The sequence below is a fragment of the Priapulus caudatus genome, unplaced genomic scaffold (assembly GCF_000485595.1).
Source record: "Priapulus caudatus unplaced genomic scaffold, Priapulus_caudatus-5.0.1 Scaffold1441, whole genome shotgun sequence".
In the NCBI taxonomy this organism is placed as follows: Eukaryota; Metazoa; Priapulida; class Priapulimorpha; order Priapulimorphida; family Priapulidae; genus Priapulus; species Priapulus caudatus.
The window spans coordinates 74,493-94,267 of record NW_014578502.1 but is presented as its reverse complement, the minus strand read 5'-3'; the positions used below and the strand labels follow the sequence as shown (position 1 = coordinate 94,267).

At 42.3% G+C, this 19,775-nt stretch overlaps 1 protein-coding gene and 1 long non-coding RNA gene across 3 annotated transcripts; both read right to left on the bottom strand.

Moving 5' to 3' along the window:
• Positions 1-2,307: 2,307 nt before the first annotated feature.
• On the bottom strand, positions 2,308-4,107 carry LOC106816644. The gene is made up of 3 exons (XR_001394917.1): positions 4,002-4,107; positions 3,473-3,527; positions 2,308-2,958 (listed from the first exon to the last, which is right to left on the bottom strand). It is a non-coding gene; the product is annotated as an uncharacterized LOC106816644 (long non-coding RNA).
• An 11,042-nt stretch (positions 4,108-15,149) lies between these two features.
• LOC106816645 (prismalin-14-like) lies at positions 15,150-18,807 on the bottom strand. Of its 2 annotated transcripts, none has more exons than XM_014821269.1 (3): positions 18,456-18,807; positions 17,890-17,937; positions 15,150-16,535 (listed from the first exon to the last, which is right to left on the bottom strand). In XM_014821269.1, exons 1-3 carry the CDS (start codon positions 18,615-18,617, stop codon positions 16,224-16,226), a joined length of 522 nt encoding a protein of 173 aa, XP_014676755.1. In that variant the 5' UTR covers positions 18,618-18,807; the 3' UTR covers positions 15,150-16,223. The 2 variants fall into 2 exon arrangements, with proteins under 2 accessions (XP_014676755.1, XP_014676756.1); XM_014821270.1 differs by having other exon boundaries at positions 15,170-16,174; positions 18,456-18,802.
• Between the last annotated feature and the right edge of the window lie 968 nt (positions 18,808-19,775).

Below are 19,775 nucleotides of genomic sequence, written 5' to 3'. Positions count from 1 at the left end.
TAGATAGGTAAGTAGATAGATTAATAGATAGATAGAATAGATAGATAGATAGATAGATATGATAGATAGATAGATAGATAGATAGATAGATTAGATAAATAATAGATAGATGGATAGATAGATAGATAAATAGAGTAGATGGATAGATAGATAGATAGATAGATAGATAGATAGATAGATAGATAGATAGATAGATAGATAGGATAGATTAGATAGACTAGATGAGATAGATAGATAAGATAAGATAGATACGAAGATATGATAGATCAGATAAGATAAATAGATAGCATAGATAGATAGATAGATAGATAGATAAGATAGATAGGATAGATAGATAGATAGATAGATTAGATAGATAGATAGATAGATAGATTAGATATGATAGATAGATAGATAGACAGACAGATAAAGACAGAGATAGATAGATAGATAGATATATAAGATAGATAGATAGATAGATAGATAGATAGAAGATAGAATAAGATAGATAGATAGATAGATAGATAGATAGATAGATTAGATAGATAGTATAGATAGATAGACAGATAAAGACAGAGATAGATACCCGTAAAGATTACATAAATGTAATCTTGTGCCGGAGTCTGTCCCTTTAGACCGGGCCAGCCCGCCAAATGCGCAGCGCAATCGCATCGTACAGACACAAAATACACATCCTGAATCGGCAGAAGCTGCGTATGCCTCAGCTTTAGCGTATTACGTCGCAGTAGGCAGATGAACACGCGCTAAACTGCACATTTACGTGACTCAACAAAGATATGCACATGCGTATATGAGAATTTAGCGCCGCACGCTGCTGCCAATTGCGTACGTACACACACAATTTATCGTGCGGGAGAGTTCATTAAAGCGGTTTAATTTAGTACGCGTTCGAAGCGGGCCTGGCCTATCCCATTTTACGGAGCTAACTTAACCCTCCTTGTGTAATCCTAACGTGTACACAAAAGAATGTGTCCGGGCCTGATCAGAAACTATTTTGATGTAGGATCAAATTTGGGCAGTCTGTACAGGGTAAGAGATAGAGATAGAGAGAGCGGCGAGAGAAGAGAGCAAAAGAGGGAGCGAGAGAGACGGAAAGAGCATAAACATACGGAGACAAGACAGAGACAGGCAATACACACAACACACACACACAGCACACACACACACCATACACACACACACACATCACTCACACACGACACATGGATAGATAGATGGATGGATGGATGGATGGATGGATGAATGGATGGATGGATGGATGAATGGATGGATAGATGGATGGATGAATGGATGGATGAATGAATGAATTGATGGATGGATGGATGAATGGATGGATGGATGGATGGATGGATAAATGGATGGCTTTCCTAGCTACTCTCATGAGATGGGGCGTTCATTCCAAATTGCGGTAAATCACTCAATCGTCACACAAAAAGGTTGTACATATCCTTCGCAGCCTGAATTGAAGTAGAAACGCATGGTACATCGATTTGTAATGCCTACCATAGAGGCAAATTCTCCTATGTTAATATTGTTCCAGTAATGTGATAGTTACTATTGTTGTTTCAATCAATACACTGACATTACGGCCTATTGATTGTACCATAAATTTAATGTCGTCTGCGTAATTTTATAATAATTTTGCCATTGTATCAATCGGGGTCAGAAACGCTATTATATACATTCTCTAGTAGGACATTTTGTTAAATAATCTGAGCTCAAAAGCCACGAATTTAGAGGAAGCGTCAATAATAGGCGACGTAGAAGTAATCCGACTCTTTTACAGTGGTGATATAATTATGCTTCACATGTAAAGTAAATCGTCGATCTGTCTTTGCATTTACCTCTACTAGCTATGTAACTTATAAACGTACATCGGACGTACAGGTGTAGTACAGGTATAGTACAGGTGTCGGACAATTAGATTCGTTATGTAGGATAATATCGTGAAGCCGCTATTTACAGCTTCGACGAGGGCTGCGTGTACATGCTGTAACCAGAAATGTTGTTTTACGACAACGCCATTAATATTAACTAAATTAATAGTATTGTGAGTGGCAATGTTAATTCGGTCAGCCGATTTAGTACTATCGGTGTTATTCTATGAGTAATTACATTTTGTAGGACTTTCCAACAGAAGAATGTGACATGAGCTAGATCACCCATCGCTCATTCATAGACAGATAATCACGATAGAAGGTAAATCACGGTACATTAAAGATATTTTTATATAGAGAGTATCCCGGATAACAGCTCATCAACTCACAATACTTTATGTAGGTAAAAACAGCATAACAAAGTGGCAGATATATTTTATGAAATATAGAATAGATTTATTGTCATACACATTTGGTAAACTACCAGTGGTGGTTAATTGAATCTATTTTATCTGATATATACATGGAAGAATACAGAAATGTATGAGAGAGCTCAATATTCGCATGAATAGTACAATGCGTGCTCATATTTTGTTTCATAGATTGGCAGTATACAACTGTCATTTCACTGACTATAGGCGACTAATAGCCAGGTTTTGCAAAGTAAATAAAGAAATATTTCAGAGAAAATAATTATGTATGTACCCGTAATAGAATCTTAGGATCTATTCTAACGTTTATACTAGTGATTATAACCAATAAAAGATATTGTGACAGCTAGTATAGGACGCCCAGACTGCGCTTTTTTTTTGGGGGGGGGGAACATACATAATCCAAAATCCATTCGAAACAAGTTCCAGACAAAGTTCCTTTATCCATAATATCCGAAACGCCTGTAACCTCCGCCGAAACGTGGATAGAATCGTCGGTAGCCGCCGTAACCGCCGTAACCGCCGTAACCGCCGTAACCTCCGTAGCGTCGTCGGTATCCAAAGCCGCCATAGCGTCTGTAGCCTCCATAGCCTCCATAGCCACCATAGCGTCTGTAGCCTCCGTAATGTGCTGACGCTGAGGTGACCAACTAGAGAGCAATGCGAATGAGAGCAATATATACTACCAGCCACGCGCTGAGCGAACCGACCGCGGCAGTTTTCTGTTCCTGTTTCACTCGCTGAGACGCCCCGGTGATGGGCGCGTGCGCATAAGGAGAGATAATATCGGCGCATTATACAATCTACATAAACCGACAACATCACCAGCGGCAAAACACAACCCTTTTGTCTGACAGTACAATACATACAAGTTGCGTAGCTGAGTATGTTAGTTTCGTCTGATTCATCGTGGCACTTGGTCCATATTATTGCTGGTATTATTCTTACGCTCACCGCTACCACTTTTATGACCTTCCCCCCAAAAAGAAGTTTGGTGTGTCATAAACCTAGGTCGTCGTTGGCGCTGTTGCTGTTGTCGTCGTCGTCGTAAAATATTTTATGGTTGTGCTGTATTTTAAGGGAGCGCAAGTTGCAAAACTACACGATCAGCGATAATGACGTGCCCTGTTCTATATTCATGGTCAGTGAACATGATTGTCTTACCAGCGAAGCAACGAGAACGAGGAGCATAACTTGTACCAACTTCTTCATGGTGATGCTGTAAGAGAAAATGAATAGATATCATAGAAGAGAATCTTATATAATAATATGAGGAGTGAATAATAATAGATCTATTATTATTCACTCCTGATAATATAATAGAATAGATATCATAGCGTAGAAATGATGTCGTGGATATCATAGAATTCATGTGCTCCCGTACTAATAACATGGCATTAACTTTAACGTCCGAAAAAAGTCCGAGTTATTTAACGTAATATTGGCATCGACTGAACTGCGTAGTGTAGCTTATGGCAGGACGCACTAGCATCTTTCTGCGAATCATGCGTTTCGCAACAAACAGACGTGAAATGAGAGAATCAAAAGATAGCGAAGTAGGCGTGAAAGCGCGTATATAACTGCAATATCCACTGACCTAACGGAAATACTCCAATAAAACAAACAATGGACAAATGAGATGTGCAATGCGCTAGAATCCGGATCTTGCTAAGAAAAATTACAAGTTACTCACCCGGGTGTGTACGCAAAAACGGTGTCTGAGTAGGATGATCCAAAGCCGCCGGACGCAGTTTGTGTTTCTGCCTCTCCAGCCGGGCCTTATATATGCCAAAGGGCGGGGCGTCACCTACATTCTAACTCATCCTCTGTCCTAACCCGGCCCCTGAATAGTTGCGATTCGGCAGCAGGAATGACCCTCGTGTCACGTGGGAGAAACGGCGCGACGGAGATAAATACGCGCTTTGGCATTTTCACGCCTGACGTGGAGCGACCTTGTGCGGGGTGGCACCCCCCACCCTCCGCTGCCCTACTGCGGCCATTAGTTGGTCTCGCCTGGGCGCACGAAAAGGGCGACTCGCGGGCCATTATTCCCGCCAACAATTGAGATCAATTTGGCTTCGCTCATTGGAAGAGCCACAGACACTCGGGGGCATGCATGGGGTAGCTCCCTAAAAGCACGTCTGCTATTTTCGAAAATTTCGCCGCAAGAGGTCACGCAGCCACACAGTACGGGTTCCTTCGCCGAGTTAGAACAACAATGATGAAGCAATAAAATGATTTGAAATTCATGAGTAGGCTGCTTAGCTCTTGAGGTATTGCGAAACTCTTGACCGGCGTTGGTACGTTTATCTGCATTCACAGCACGGTCGATGCTAACGTTATTGTTATTAATCTGAAAATGAAAGTATTTTTGAGATCAATGCGATAAACCGCTAATCATGATGACCTTGCGTTTTTGTGTCGGCGCATGCAGTGTGCGCGGCAACCGCACCACCCTTCCTAGAAAAGACCGTCGAACACCCACTGCCGCTTTCGCTAAGAATCAGCGGGAGGTTTTCAGGAGCATCAGGGGGCTAAACACAGGTGAATTCTTGATCTGTTTTGACATTTGTCCCCACTGGTTAACGTTTCGAAGTATAGTGAGCTTACTGCTGCGCAGTTTCATAGGTTGGATCAGAGGTTCGTAATAGACAGATATGTTTGTTCCGAACTTCTGATTAGATGAGCGAACGTGATGCACTTATAGTACAGACTAACAGCAACCGCTCACATCGATGCCATGAAGGCACACGCCCGAGTACAGAACAAAGATCTCCATCGATGTACTCCAGTCAGAATATATATATATAATTATATATATATATATATGCATACAATAAGATATATGTGAAAAACTACGACGACAAACGCACTTATCAAACGCAACTAATATATCGTGCGTAAATGGATAAATATCCAGAGGCTGTGCGTGCCCCGCCCACTTAGCACTATCTGATGGGCACTCGTGTTGGAATGATGACCACGCGGATTCACTTCAGCATTTCAGATAGACTTATTGTATCCTTGTTATCCCAAACGGGTTCTGTCAAAATTTTGATCTTAGTCACGCATAACATATGGTTGCGCCAAGTCGCAGCCTAGCATTTCTTTTAATATGCATGAGAAGACGTTCATTGAAGAATAACAGCGTGATTGGCGTGCGACCGTGAACAACTCACTTTCTTGCATCATAATATAATAATCAAATCGGCATAATGATAATATATCATATTAAATAAATAAATATATATATATATATATGTATATAAATATATATATAATATATAAATAATAATAATATAAGATATTCTGTGGTGCACATTTACGTCCTTGTCTACTATTAATAAGCATAAAGATAGAGAAAGGCGATCTTACGTAGGTTATAGCTTCGTGTATTTATGTATGTTTGCGCTGCATATTATGTGTGTTGAGTGCGTGCGTGCATTCGTGCGTGCGTGGGAGAAAGTGATTTAACCCCGTTTATAGAACATTACATACGGTAATTTGTTAAACTAATAATTATTTTATTCAGTGAAAGAGTAAGATGGGCAACGCAGCCAGCGTAGCCATGCATGTTGACTGTACGCGATGCGATCACGAGAGTGCTCACTATGCTTGCTATGCCAGCCACATTCAAATGAACTTTACTTTTCAACGGTAGACTGCATGTGGTCCTCTCTAGCACTTCATCAGATGCGCAAAACTACCTTCTACAAAACAAACTGTCTTCTACAATGCCTGACGATACCTGACCATGGCTAACTTGACAAGACTCATTTTCCCCGAGTATCAAAGCGCCACCAATTTGGGTAAAGGGTAGAATAGTCGTTTGGCATTGACCTGGTCAGCTCACATTCCAAATTACTCAAGTCATCAAATGCTTCGTAGAAACTGGTCGTTTTGCCATTATGAGCGCGCGCCGGCCGCGCACATGCACGAACACGCACAGACACACGTAAACGCGCGCGCACGCACACGTACCCGCATGCACGCGCACGGAAACGTATACAAGCTCAGAAATACGCACGCAGGCTGGTGCATATAGTCTGAATAGTCTGAAATTATCTGAAACGGAAATATCATGCAAAAGTCACATTTACCTTGGTCAAATTTACATACCGCACGTGGCGTTAAACAAGGGCAAAAATTAGGCAAGCTTTGTGAATCTGTTTTACTCGGGATAAACTTGTGAAAAGATAATAATAATACAGAGTTCTCTGTCGCGCTTTCTTATTTACCGGATGTATGACCGCCGGCCTTGGGTTGTGGCTAAGTGCTTGAAAATACCTGGATGGAAAACCCGTTTTACTGGGATGTTTGCGGGCACTTGTTCTGCCATGAAGAATGCTTTGTTCAGTAATTCCATCAAAATGTAATATTGACTGACGCATAACGCACTCAATGGAAAAGTACCCACATAAAATGCTAAGAAAACGACTCCGACGAGATCGAATGATTTGCTTTTGCAAATACACATTGAATATTTCGCTAGTTATTGAGAGCTATAGTAGCCTAATAGTCACCAATATGGTTGGGGTTTGCAGCCTGATCACTGCTGCTGTTCCGTTGTTTCGATTACATTCTTTCGAGAAGCGTGAAAGTAGAAGTATAACTAATCTCATCATCGCACCATCGCCGGCAGGTTGGCGTTTAGGACGGCAGCGTAATCCGCAAAAACAACACATTCTCAAAGCAACGCCGCTGAGAGGCAGGGAACCACCTGGAAATTGAGGCCCTTAAAAAATCGGTCGTTAGGTCGCAACATATGATACGATTTTTATTCATAATTTCACCGTTTTGTTAGATTTCGGGCTATATATATATATATCTATATAATATCATATATATATATAATATATATATGTGTGTGGTGTGTTGTGTGTGTGTCTGTGTGTTGTGTGTGGTGGTGTGTGCGTGTGCGTGTGTGTGTGTGTGTGGTGTGTGTTTGTGTTTGTCGTGTGTTGCGTGGTGTGTGTTTGTTTGTGTGTTGTGTGTTTGTTTGTGTGTGTGTCTGTGTGGTTATGTGTGTGTGTTGTGTGTGTGTGTGCATGTGTTATGGGTGGGGTGTGTGGTGTGGGGGTGGTGTGGTGTGTGTTTGTGCGTGTGTGTATGTATGTGGGTGTGTGTGTGTGTGTGTGTGTGTGGTGTGTGTGTGTGTGTTTGTGCGTCGTGTTTGTAGCGGGGTATGTATGTGCTGTGTGTGTCGTGCGTGCGTGCGTGCTGTGTGTGTGTCGTTTGTGTGTGTTTGTATGTATGGTGGTGTGGTGTGCTGTGCGTGTGTGTGTTGTGTGTTTGTGTGTCCTTGTGTGTGCTTGTCGCTGTTGTTTGTGTTAGTGCGCGTTTCGTGCCGATGCGAGCGCGCGTCTGTGTTTGTGTGTGTGTGTGTGGTGTGTGTGTATGTGTTGGTGTGTGTGTATGTTGTCGTGTGTGTGTGTGTGTGTTGGTTTGTGATGTGTGTATGTATGTCGTGTTGTGGTGTGATGTGTGTGTGTGTGTGTGTGGATAAATGCTATCTAGCCAACCGAATTAACGTTTTGCATTTACGATCATCGCGCAACGTAATACGTGGTTTCTTCATCCTGGCGTGAATGCTAGTGCGATCCCCAGGCCAAACGCATTATGTGGGACTACAGGCTAATGTTTGCAAAACCCGTGTAACACCTGTACATAGATTCAAAGCATGTAACTGAAATCTGAGAGTATATGGAAATATGCAGGCAGTCGGTTGATGGTGAATACTACCCCACTTGTCGAACAGCCTAGATTCCCGTGGGCAGGAACAACGGAATGAACGATATTGTGTGCTATTAAACCGTTAACATAAGTGCATTACGAGCGCTTATTAATGGAAAAATCCGGTTGCCTTTCAATTTGTGTCTGACATGGTCGCTGCAACCGACAACGAAGCAATATAAGATGTCACCTATCCATAGTGAAGACAAATGTCGGCCAGTATGTTGCTATGCATGTATGTAAATGTATGTATATATGTTTATGTCTCATTAACTTCCTCGTATGTATATGTAGTATGTTTTATTTTTTCTGTCTATGATGTATGTATGTATGTTATGTATTATGATATGTATGTAATGTATGATGTTATGTATGTATGTATAGCTATGTAGTATGTATGTATGTATGTATTGTAGTATGTATGTATGTTTATATGTATTGTATGAGTGTATGTATGTATGTATGTATGTATGTATGTTATGTATGATATGTTATGTCATGTATGCTATGTTATGGTATGTATGTATCCAATATGCCATGCATGCATGCTTGCATGGCATTGCATGCATGCATGCATGCCAATGCATTGATGATGCATGCAATTGCATGTATGTGATGTATGTATGTATGATGTTATGTATGTATTGTATGTATGTTTGTATGTATGATATGTATGTATGTATGTTATGTATTTATGTATGTATGATATGTATGTATGTATGTATGTATGTATGTATGTATGTATGTATGTATATATGTATGTATGTATGTATGTGTGTTTGTGCGTGTGCGTATATGCGTGTGCGTGTCCGTGCGCGTATTCATATGCGTGTGCGCGTGTCTGTGCGTATGCGTGTCCATGCGCGTGTTAATATATGCGTGTGCGCGTGCCTGTGCGTATGCGTGCATGTCGGTGTCCGTGCGCGTGTGCGTGTCCGTGCGCGTGTTCATATGCGTGTGCGCGTGCGCACGTGCTGCAGGTACGCGTTCGCGTTCGTGTGCGTGTGTGTGTACGTATGCCTGCCTGTGAAAAACAACTCCACGATGTTTTATTACCAACGCATGGAACCGCAAAACATCAATCGAGCGCATAATAAAACAAAATAAGAGTTTCTACTTTTGATGTCTAGACGCCCGTTGATAGCCGCTTGTGCTCAGATGCCGACAAGGCCGTACGAATGCTGATCGCCAGTACTTGTCTCCCCGAAAATTCATTTTCATCTCCGTTTTGCGCCGCCGGCGTTCGCCAACGCCATGATGTCGAAAACCGTCAATCCGCAAGCCTTGGTAGCCGAGCGGTCTGGCGAAATTCCGGCTTGCTTTCACGAAAGGTCATCACGTCTGATGGACATGTTTCAAGTTGGAGGATTAAGAGATAGGCCTATACTTGTTTGAAAATGCCGCTCACGCAGTGACATGTTGGTCATTGTGACGGCGTATTCACGTGCATGATTTCTACGCCGCAGCGAAAATTGTGAATCACTCCGAAATAACGCGGACGAGTTAGTATAGTATCACGTGAGAACATCAAGACGATATATTGTACAATTATATATAACCTAAGGGATCTCTTCTTGTTGACGGAGGGACAATATGCGATATTCATTTACTGTATGACAGCGTATATCTAAAACACAAGGGTATCGTTAACACACAACACACACACACACCACACACACACACCACACACACATCAAGCACACACACACACACACAACACACACGCTGCGCGCGGCGCGCGACACACACACACACACACACACACACACACATACAGCACATACACACATTACACACACACACACACTTACGCACGCACGCACGCACGCACGCACACACACATACACACATACACCACACACACTTACCGCACGCACGCACGCACGCACACATCACACACACACACACACACACACACACACACACACACACTTCGCGGTAAGTGGAGATGTGTAACCCCATCGCGTAGGTGTAACGTGAGCGAGCGTCGTCGCTCGCTGAGCGAATTTGTAACGGTAACTCAACATAAAGGATCCTGCTGAATCACGAGCAGTCAGGACAATTCCTTTGTATTATGCCTGTCCTTGGAATAGGTCGGCAGTGTGGAACATGATAATTTGCGCAATAGCCTATTTTAGATTCCAGTTTATATAGGGAAATCGCTATCGTAAACCTCATCGTTACCAACACTAACCACGCTAACATCTCTAGGTACGGCCACAGTAACAGTGACACAGCAGCGACAGCGACAGCGACGATGATGTTGTCGAACTCTCCTAACTGTTTCGCATTCTGTAAACTTACTCTAAAGATCCTGTTTGTTTGCAATCGATGCGGCGCACACTGTCTCTCATGTATATGGAAGACAATTTATGAAAAATTTGTCGACCTTAGAATACCGGCCATAGCAATGCTGACATTTCTGTAGCGATCGTTAAAAATTGAATTATTGCGCCAAGCTACTGGCTTGACCGCGTTTCTTTGAAAATAATATTCCATTTGTATTAACGTAAAGTAAACTTCAGCAGTATAATAAGAAGTGTAACGCAAACATGGTTAACAAGAGTTCTACCGCGTCATAAACACGTAATTGTTTATATATAGTAACGTGTAGATAAGAAGAGTCACTTAAAAGGAGTCTTGAAATGCCAGCACTGACAGCCGATGAATACAAGGTAGTAGGTGGAATTCCTGAACAGTTTCTGTTAGTTTAGTTCTGTTATGATTGAGTGGAGTGCCCGTCGATTACCCTAATGTAATTATTACGACACGCCAGCTTTTATCGAAATTCTTTTTAAAGAGACAACCCATTATTTCGTTAGTGACGAGAATTGCATTCCGGCCTCTGAAAATATCGGACATGCGGGAGAATGTTACTCTTGCACTTTCCATTCTGCGAAGATTGTCCAGCATGCTATTTCGCAATTACTGCTACTACGTCGGGCGCCATGACGTGTTCAGTTATCAGTTAAGCGGCAAGGTGAATGAGATTAGCGTGAGTAGACACGGTTGCGGGACGTTCTTTTACGCAGATGCCTGCGTTCTGGGACATCAACTCGGATTGTCGCTGAGTAAAACAGACAACTAGCGGAGCAGACAAACGGAATATCCTAGCACATATCTTATTGAACGTTTGTCCGGCAATCGTACGGTAAACTTAAACGGAAGGGCTCCCAGATGCAACCTTATAGGGATTTGGGACATAAAGCCCGGCGCACACGTGAGTAATTTTACTCAAGTAAAATGATGCATGCGTCAAAATACTTACGTGTGCGCCGAATTTTCGTTGAGTTTTCTGACGCATGCATCATGCGCACAGTCACGTGATCTACATTACCACTTATACCTTGAGTAATTTTACTCACGTGTGTGGCGGACGCTGAAAATATTTCGCGTGAGTATTTTTACGCATGCATCCTTTTACTTGAGTAAAATTACTCACGTGTGAGCCGAGCTTTACGGATTATAGACGCTCGCATCCCAGACCGTTGGGGCGGAAAGAGCACTACAACTCTAGAACGTCTGCCTAACGCAAGCAGAAACATCTATAAAATGATTGTCAGAGTTAGTGTTGAACAATAAATATCAACTAGGCGTCGAAAGTGTTTATAACATAAAAAATTATGTTAAATAATAATTATAATAAAAAACACTAACGAGAATTTGGACCTTGTGAATGACATCAATAAATGTTATCATCGCGATCGAACACTGACAGGACTGAACAAGATGTCATTCTTTGTCTGCGATATTTCTGTGGTATATATCCCATCGCACCGCATCACATCAAAAAACAAATGCTCATAAAACATGAGCTCACAAGTCAAATGCTAATAAAATATAAGCTCACAAGTCAAATGCTCATAAGATATAAGTTTACAAGTCATGATCATGAGCTTACAAGATATGAGCTTACAAGATGTGGGCCCACAAGACATATTTACAGAACGTTTTATGAAATTTTTACTTACTGTCGCATGCATTAAAATGTCTATGAACCAGCACAAATTAAGAAAAACGTTTCGACAGTCTGCGATAGCACTGACCATTATTTCACGACATAAAAGCAGTAAACTAGTTGGCAAGCAGCGCAGGCGTAATACCTACCTACAAGGGGCTGCTGAAAGCACTAAAGAGAATGTGCAAGGGCCTTAAAGTGATTACGTCACGAATTTCTAGCACCATGAAGTAGTATATTTGTGTGTTATTTGTACAAAATAAAATGTATGAAAATACAATTAGTGTTTCTGTTTACTTTTTATGCTTATATACCTTATTTATATGCGCTAATTTGCCGGTGAAAAACAGAGAGACGCCAGTATCTGAACAGTACTGGGGGAATAGTGTTAGACAACAGAAATTACCAAATCTTCTAGATTTTTGCAAATTTAACCAACGTAAAAACATTTTTATCAAGTGAGAGTTTGAGGATATATTTAATATCGTTAGTTCTTACTTTTAATGCAAAAAATAGAAATTTTTGTTTTTACAAATTTTACCATGGAAAATTCGTGACGTAGTCAATTTAATTGTGAATGACATCAGCAGATTTTCTCATCGCGATCGAACACTGATAGGACTAAACAAGATGTAATTCTTTGTCTGGGATATTTCTGTGGTATGTGACACTGTATATAAGAAACGCTTGCTGGTATTTCTCATTTGGCGTATTAGGTTTATGATATGGCGTGCCAGTATTTAAAAAAATCTCAAAATAAGATGTGTACACTTACTTCTTTATCTGTTAGTGATGTGAGCATATGCCTTTAGAACATATGTCTGTGTGGCAGTCCATTTATAAGAGAGCAATTACAAAACGAGAAGGCATAATGGGAAAAAAAATTCTCCAATGTACGATGACATCAGTAGAGAAATATGTAGATATACTGTTTCTGCTTGTATTAATACATTGCGCCTATAAATATTAACCTAATGGCCTTTAAGGGCAGCTTGATGCGAGATTATGCGATATTACGCGTTTAATTGCGTGGGGGTTTCTGTTGTAACTGCGACACTGAATAATTATAAACGCTATACATTTTATTATTCGAGGAATTCTATCTCGAAGTATTTTGGATGCCGGGAGAGTGTCTATATGATCTCCAAGAAATAGTATGTATTGATTGTGCCATATAATAGCTTGCGGCACAAGAAGAGTCGAAATCCCATTAACGATTATCAGCTCATTTGTCATGTCATACATACAGTGTTGCGCAATTCATCATGATCGCACACCGCCACTGAAAGTTATTACATTCGCATAGAGTCATCGCCAGCACAGCGCCGACATGCGCTGCCCGCCCGCCTATCTTGCCTGCTTGTCGTGCGAACACGAATCGTGTCATCGCTGTACGACTTCCAGAGGAAGCCCCGCACAGCATCGTCAGGTTACTGCTAGCAAGGCCTCGAGACAATCTTCCGATGACTTACGATTTCGTCGCCAAGCAACGAGCGTTACGCGATGCGCTAATCCCGGATTAACGTAACTTGAGGTGAACATCCGTTGCGACTAGTCGATAGCGTTTTTATCGAGCTGGCCAGGATTGCGCAACGTTTTACGCATACATTTTCTGTTTTCCATCACCTTTCCGAATATCATGAGGTAATTATCAATTTATCACGAGTGCATAAATAGAGAACTTAGCTCATCCCACCATGTAATCTGTCGGCAAATATCAGGTCATCACATTATGACGATGACATTATACCTAGCGGGCTGTAAGCTGTGTGTGTGTGTGTGTGTGTGTGTGTGTGTGTGTGTGTGTGTGTGTGTGTGTCGTGTGTTGTGTTTGTGCGTGCGTGTGTGCGTGTGTGTGTGGTGTGTGTTGCGTGCGTGCGTGCGTGGCGCGTGTGTGTGTGCATTGCGTGTGTGCGTGCGTGTGTGTGTGTGCGCTGGCGCGTGTGTTGCGCGTGTGGGTGTGCATGCGTGCGTGCGTGTGTGTGTGTGCGCGCGTGCGTGCGTGTGTGTGTGTGTGTAGGTGTGTGTGTGGGGGGGGGCAGCTGCTTGTCCTATGATTATAGCGGAAAATAAAACACCATAAAGAGTAATCGCAAATAAAGCTAAAAATGCAGAAAATCCCCGCATCCTAACCTTATCATAGAATGATAAACATACAATGTTATTTTTCCTTGTCATTCGGCAGGCAGGTCACGAAATTGAGCACCTATTTTGTTCGTGCTAGGGACTTGCGCTGTTTATATGCACAAGAACCTTGGGGCCTATTTTACATACGGATATAGCGAACGTACCCAACGCACAAGGCCATTGAAGGGAAGGGCAAATTACCCGTGAACGCGTGAATGCGAGTTGTTTACGTGTCTTTGCAATAAGGAAATTTGGAATGGTTTTAGTAGTAAGTGCATCAGCAAATCACAGTAGCAGAGAATATTATTGTGTTATATATTTTTGCGTTATTGTACTGTGTGGAGTAGACTATTTTGTAATAAATTCTAATGTATTCGCGGGTTTCAGTTGTTCATGTTTCATCTACAAGATATCGGCGTTTGAACTAATCAATTAAAATGACCTACAGTGGGATTTATGCTAGGCGTATTCTCAGAGTGTAATGCCGATTCCGTAAGCGTATTTCAATATCGCTCTCAGATGTATCAACGATTCATGTTTTCACTATTGTTTACGTGGCCAGTAAAAGATGGCGGCGCAGTGCGAGAGCCGTATACGTGTGCTCGCGGATAAACCAGAGGTACGTAGTTAGGTCTGCATAGTCTCGGTTCGGTCCAGGGTTTGACACATTCCAGAGACGGATCATTCGTTGTCTCAAGGTTACCTTAAAAGCTGTTAGATGATATGGAGGGCACGTATTTTTTTGAGCCTGCGCGGGTGGGGCAAGTCAGACTGTGGTTATAGGTAGGGTAGTGTAATAATTCTTTGTGTTTGTGGAAGAGAACATATAATCGGACTGCGGGAGAGGTATGACTCACTGTAGATGATCGAGAAGAAATATAATCAGAATGTAGGTGAGTGGTATTCTTACGTCTTACTTCTAGCGTACCACAGAGCCAACTAAGATTCGATATGGATAATCGATGAGTCAGGTGGTATAATGGACAAAATAATGAGATGGTAAAGTGATAATCATAAGCGAAATTGAAAATCGAACACAAATGTTTTTGTATTGAACAAAGTTTTTTTAGTATAAAGGCAAACGTAACAAAATCATAGCCATTTGATTGGCAGTTAACAGTTGTAGATTGCATAACAGTAACAGGTAAAAATATTACATATACTAGTATGTACAACGTGAGTGAGCAGACGACAATAACGTGCACAAACAAGAAGTCCCATTGAGTGAGTTAATATAATAATGTCGAGATGCATGAGTTCGGCCATGATCCCAATTAACACCACTGTTGTTAAAAAAATATCAAAATGTCTACGAATTCGAGATATGCGGTTATTTACAAAATACTCATCGCAAAGCACCTTAAACATGCTTACACCCGTACAATTCATACAGCAATGTAGGTCGCGACAAAATTCGTTCGAAAATATTTTAGTACATGCTTTTTACAATGTCGTATTGACGATAGGCTTACATAGTTGCACATATCTCGCGAAGATCTGACACTACCGACCGGTTTTTCTGCTGAGAATACAACGCGTATTTACAATTATGTTGCAATACTACGCGCAGAGCTACGGTAAAATCCCCGCCATTTCGATGACGCCTTGTAAAGCATTGTGTTAGCGCGGCACCAAGTGGTAGTTTTGCTAATAAAATCATCGTTGCGTTGATAGCAAAATAGTGACTTAAACGTAGGCTCGCGGACTGAAATTGCCAAGTGCTTTCCATTATTCTAGCACCCATTTCAAACTCAAATTCACAGTTACTGTCGTTAATCACGTTATATTCAATGGCGACCGTGTCCGCCCCCGTATCCGCCCCGGTATCCGCCACCGTATCCGCCCCGGTATCCGCCACCGTATCCGCCACCGTATCCACCACCGTAACCGTATCCGCCCTGGGATGCCAGTATTATGTCATACACAGGGTAGACTCCGTGATGATAGTAGTGTGGAATATAATAGTCGTAGCTGATTTTGGGATAGAACACGTCACCCAAACCGTGATTTCCATGACGGCCGTAACTACCTGATGCAAAGTTGATCAGCTGCAGAGAAAGGAAAAAAACGACATCTATACACACGATTTTTGCTCAGTTAGTGTCCGTAACCACGAATATAGGACCTTCTCCCGTAGCCACCTCCGTAGCCTCCGTAACCACCCCCGTAGCCTCCGTAACCACCACCGTAGCCACCGTAACCACCCCCGTAGCCTCCGTAACCACCCCCGTAGCCTCCGTAACCACCACCGTGGCCTCCGTAACCCCCGTAGCCACCGTAACCGAGGTAAAGGAGGTTCTCATATAGTCTGGGAACGTAGTCGTAACCGTCGAACGAGGCGATCTTGGGCTTGTAGAAGTTAGGGCCGTAGTATCCATATCCACCGGATCCAGATGCTACGCTAACCAGCTGTGAGAAAAACACATTTGCGCTATTTTAGGTCGAATTTTTGCTTATTTGAGAAGCGTCTATAGGTGCGCGCGCTAGACAAGCCATACCGTTGAATACGTTCTACATCTCTCTGACCCTGCTATCGATAATCGTAGTCAAAGTAAGAAATGTTATCAGCAATGTCGAATCAATCCTTCTGAACAGGCTGTAATAGCGAGCCGTTATTTAACTAGTAGTTGGAAGGCTAGTAGACGATATCGTTTTATTGCTTCAAACTTATTAGCTATTTCGCTCGTTCATTTAGGATCCGATGAGCCGACTGTGTGTATATTTTATGCAAGACATTGCACGAGTTTTTCACGACGTTAAGCTACAACAAGTACGATAAGCAAAACATGAGAGATGTTATCGCGAATTTATGCCTCAAAATCTTTTACTATAGAAGGTCAAATCTGAACTTTTTGACCTATTTCGTAAGGAACTGTAGCACATCAATTAGATAACTAATGTGATTTTGCGATAGCGATTCGCGGTGACGTATCGATTAACCGGGCGACGTGACGTACATCTCAAGCCAGTTTTTACGTTTATATATCGCCTATTTTCCTGCTACACAAGCACCAATCTCGTGCGGACTAATGCGGCTAAGCATCATTACAGACTAGACACAAACCCATAGGCCATGCGGCATAGCAGAGCACGTCGGCTCTAACATGCTGCGATAATGCTACCTTATTATCACATTTGATGGCATTTAGAGAACAATTATTCTATCGAATAGAAAGGTGAGCTGTGCAGAGCGTATCCGCATGCATTGCACGTTAGAGGTTTTAAGGTTTCAAACCGGTTACAATGGCCAGTGCCTGCTACTGGTTATGAAACGACTAAAATCCTACGTTCCCCGTTAGTATAATATATTATACGGTTAAAGGAAGATATTACCAGCAACGGCGCCATCTAGCGTTAACCAATGATTTACTGCCATAACACTTGCAGTGCTGAGTTCGTAAGCGCGCGGTCGCGCTATCCATATGCCTTATAAATTCCTGCCCGTAATATAAATCGTTTTAGGTTTGCTGCAGTTACTTCCAATCTCAGCCTGCAATATCTTGGGAACTTTACAATACATAATATGCCATCGAAATGCCAACGTCACTACTGGTAGCATGTATATGCTATTAGATACAACTTATATCTGACACTTCATAGCATCAAGAGTAGATAATAACACTCTTGATAGCATACATACTCTCGCCTAGCAGTAGCGTAAGCTTTGCGGGCATAATATGGACACTATAACCGCGAGTGTCTATCCGTAACGCGGTAGTCTACGTACTAACTGTTGATGGTAGCTATTAGTAAGTGTACTTACGGCGAGCATCGCAACAGCAGCGAGTATCACAGCGGTCTTCATCTTAGTCTAAAACAAGTGAAAGAAATACAGTTGTAAAAACTGCTATTGTAGCAAAAGCAACAGGTTATCATAAATATTGTTCGACGCAAGCCACACGTCTCCATTTGGCATCCAGACTTCATAATACCGTAGCTGTGCATGAAGTGCGGTTCTAATAATACTTCATTAGGTAAAATATAAATTTATTGCGTAATATGCATGATAGTAAGCAAATTACAGCATTATCTACACTTAGCGTTTTAAGTGTAGATAAGACTAGAATGCTTTAGCTAAACTCGCATTCACCTCTGCGTGCACTCTATCAATTATTTATCTTTTTGTTAGAATTCATAGGTAATTCTACTAGTTTCATGAAAGGAAAACTTTCTAGAACAGGCTACTTTCTAGAATAGGCTAGAATACTGTTTTTCTAGAATAGGCTAATTTCCCAGCTGCGGTATTTATTTTCGAAATCTCACGATTAAAACGTTTACAGCGAAGCAGAAATACATAACTATGGATAGCAAGCCTTACCTTACTCTTACCTCTTTGGGGCGTTGTTTGAAACTTGTAGGTTCTTTCACGTCGTGGCTATAAGCGAGTGGAATGAAGACGACGGAGAGGGCAAGGGTATATATATCGTATATCTGCCCCGATGACCGGCATTGTGCTTGACCACCACCGTCACGAAAACGAAGCAGTTGCATTCGTCGTTACATAAGTGTAAGCGCTTTGAAAATCCGTCACAACGCGTTGTTAGCCATTCTACCCTGCGCTGCCGGGCGGCCGAACTTTAACCACGTTACTACGGGATGAAGACTACGTACGTTTGGCCCCTTGCTTGCCTATTCACGTTGGCGTTGTGAACCTCTAGGATGTCGGACGGGCGTGATGTTATCTCTATCGCTCTCATTCTCGATTTAGGCGCACGTCTCGATTCTTCGTTCAGACCATTGTTGGTTTTGCTGCCCCGTAGAAACGGCAGACACTTGGGTGGCTTAATTTCAGCCGTAGGTGGACCGCAAACATACGGACCGCGGCGGGAATCGGGGCAAAGGTAAAAACCCGCGGATTTTCCATGCCAACCAGTGCGTGCATTCGTGTTTACCCACTCCGCGACGGTTTTGTTATCGCGTTCATTGTGCACAACTTTCCCTTTAGAAAGGCACGTTGCCGGCTCGTGATGACGGGTTGCTCTAGTTCGCTCCGATCTGCACGCACCATCTAGAGTGCAATGCATTCCAGCATCGGGGGCGATCGGCTTCCCGTTAGCCTTAGCAGCTGCATCGTCTGGGGTTGATGTTGTAGAGTGCCACTGCTGACCCATTATTCACATACCGTGCTGCGGTCGATGGTCTTATTTCGGAGGTTTTCACTTCTTTCGTGTAATGTGTGTCGTGTCTTTGCTGATTTGTTGCCTTTCGCGACAGATGTTATCTGCTATATGCGCATGCCGTCGGGCCCTATCTATGACGTGGCTACACACACTCAGTAATAAAGGCAACAACAATAAAATGTCCTTAATTAGAAGAGATCGGTTGCGCTGGACATTAACGTAATTTTACGTACATAGGCCGCGAAACATCTGTGTGGCAATAGCTACGGGGCGCCATGCAGGTCAGGGCTCAATTTTGTCTAACAAAACTCAATTCTGTCTCACAAAACTCACTTTTGTGCACACAACTCAATTCTGTCTCACAAAAGTCAATTTTGTGAACACAAAACTCAATTCTGTCAATCCTGTCCCACAAAACTCAATTTTGTAAACACAAAACTCAATTCTGTCGAACCGGTTCCACAAAACTCGATTTTGTTGCCCAAATATGGCACACGCATGTAAGAAGGGCTACCATTGGTCAGAAGAA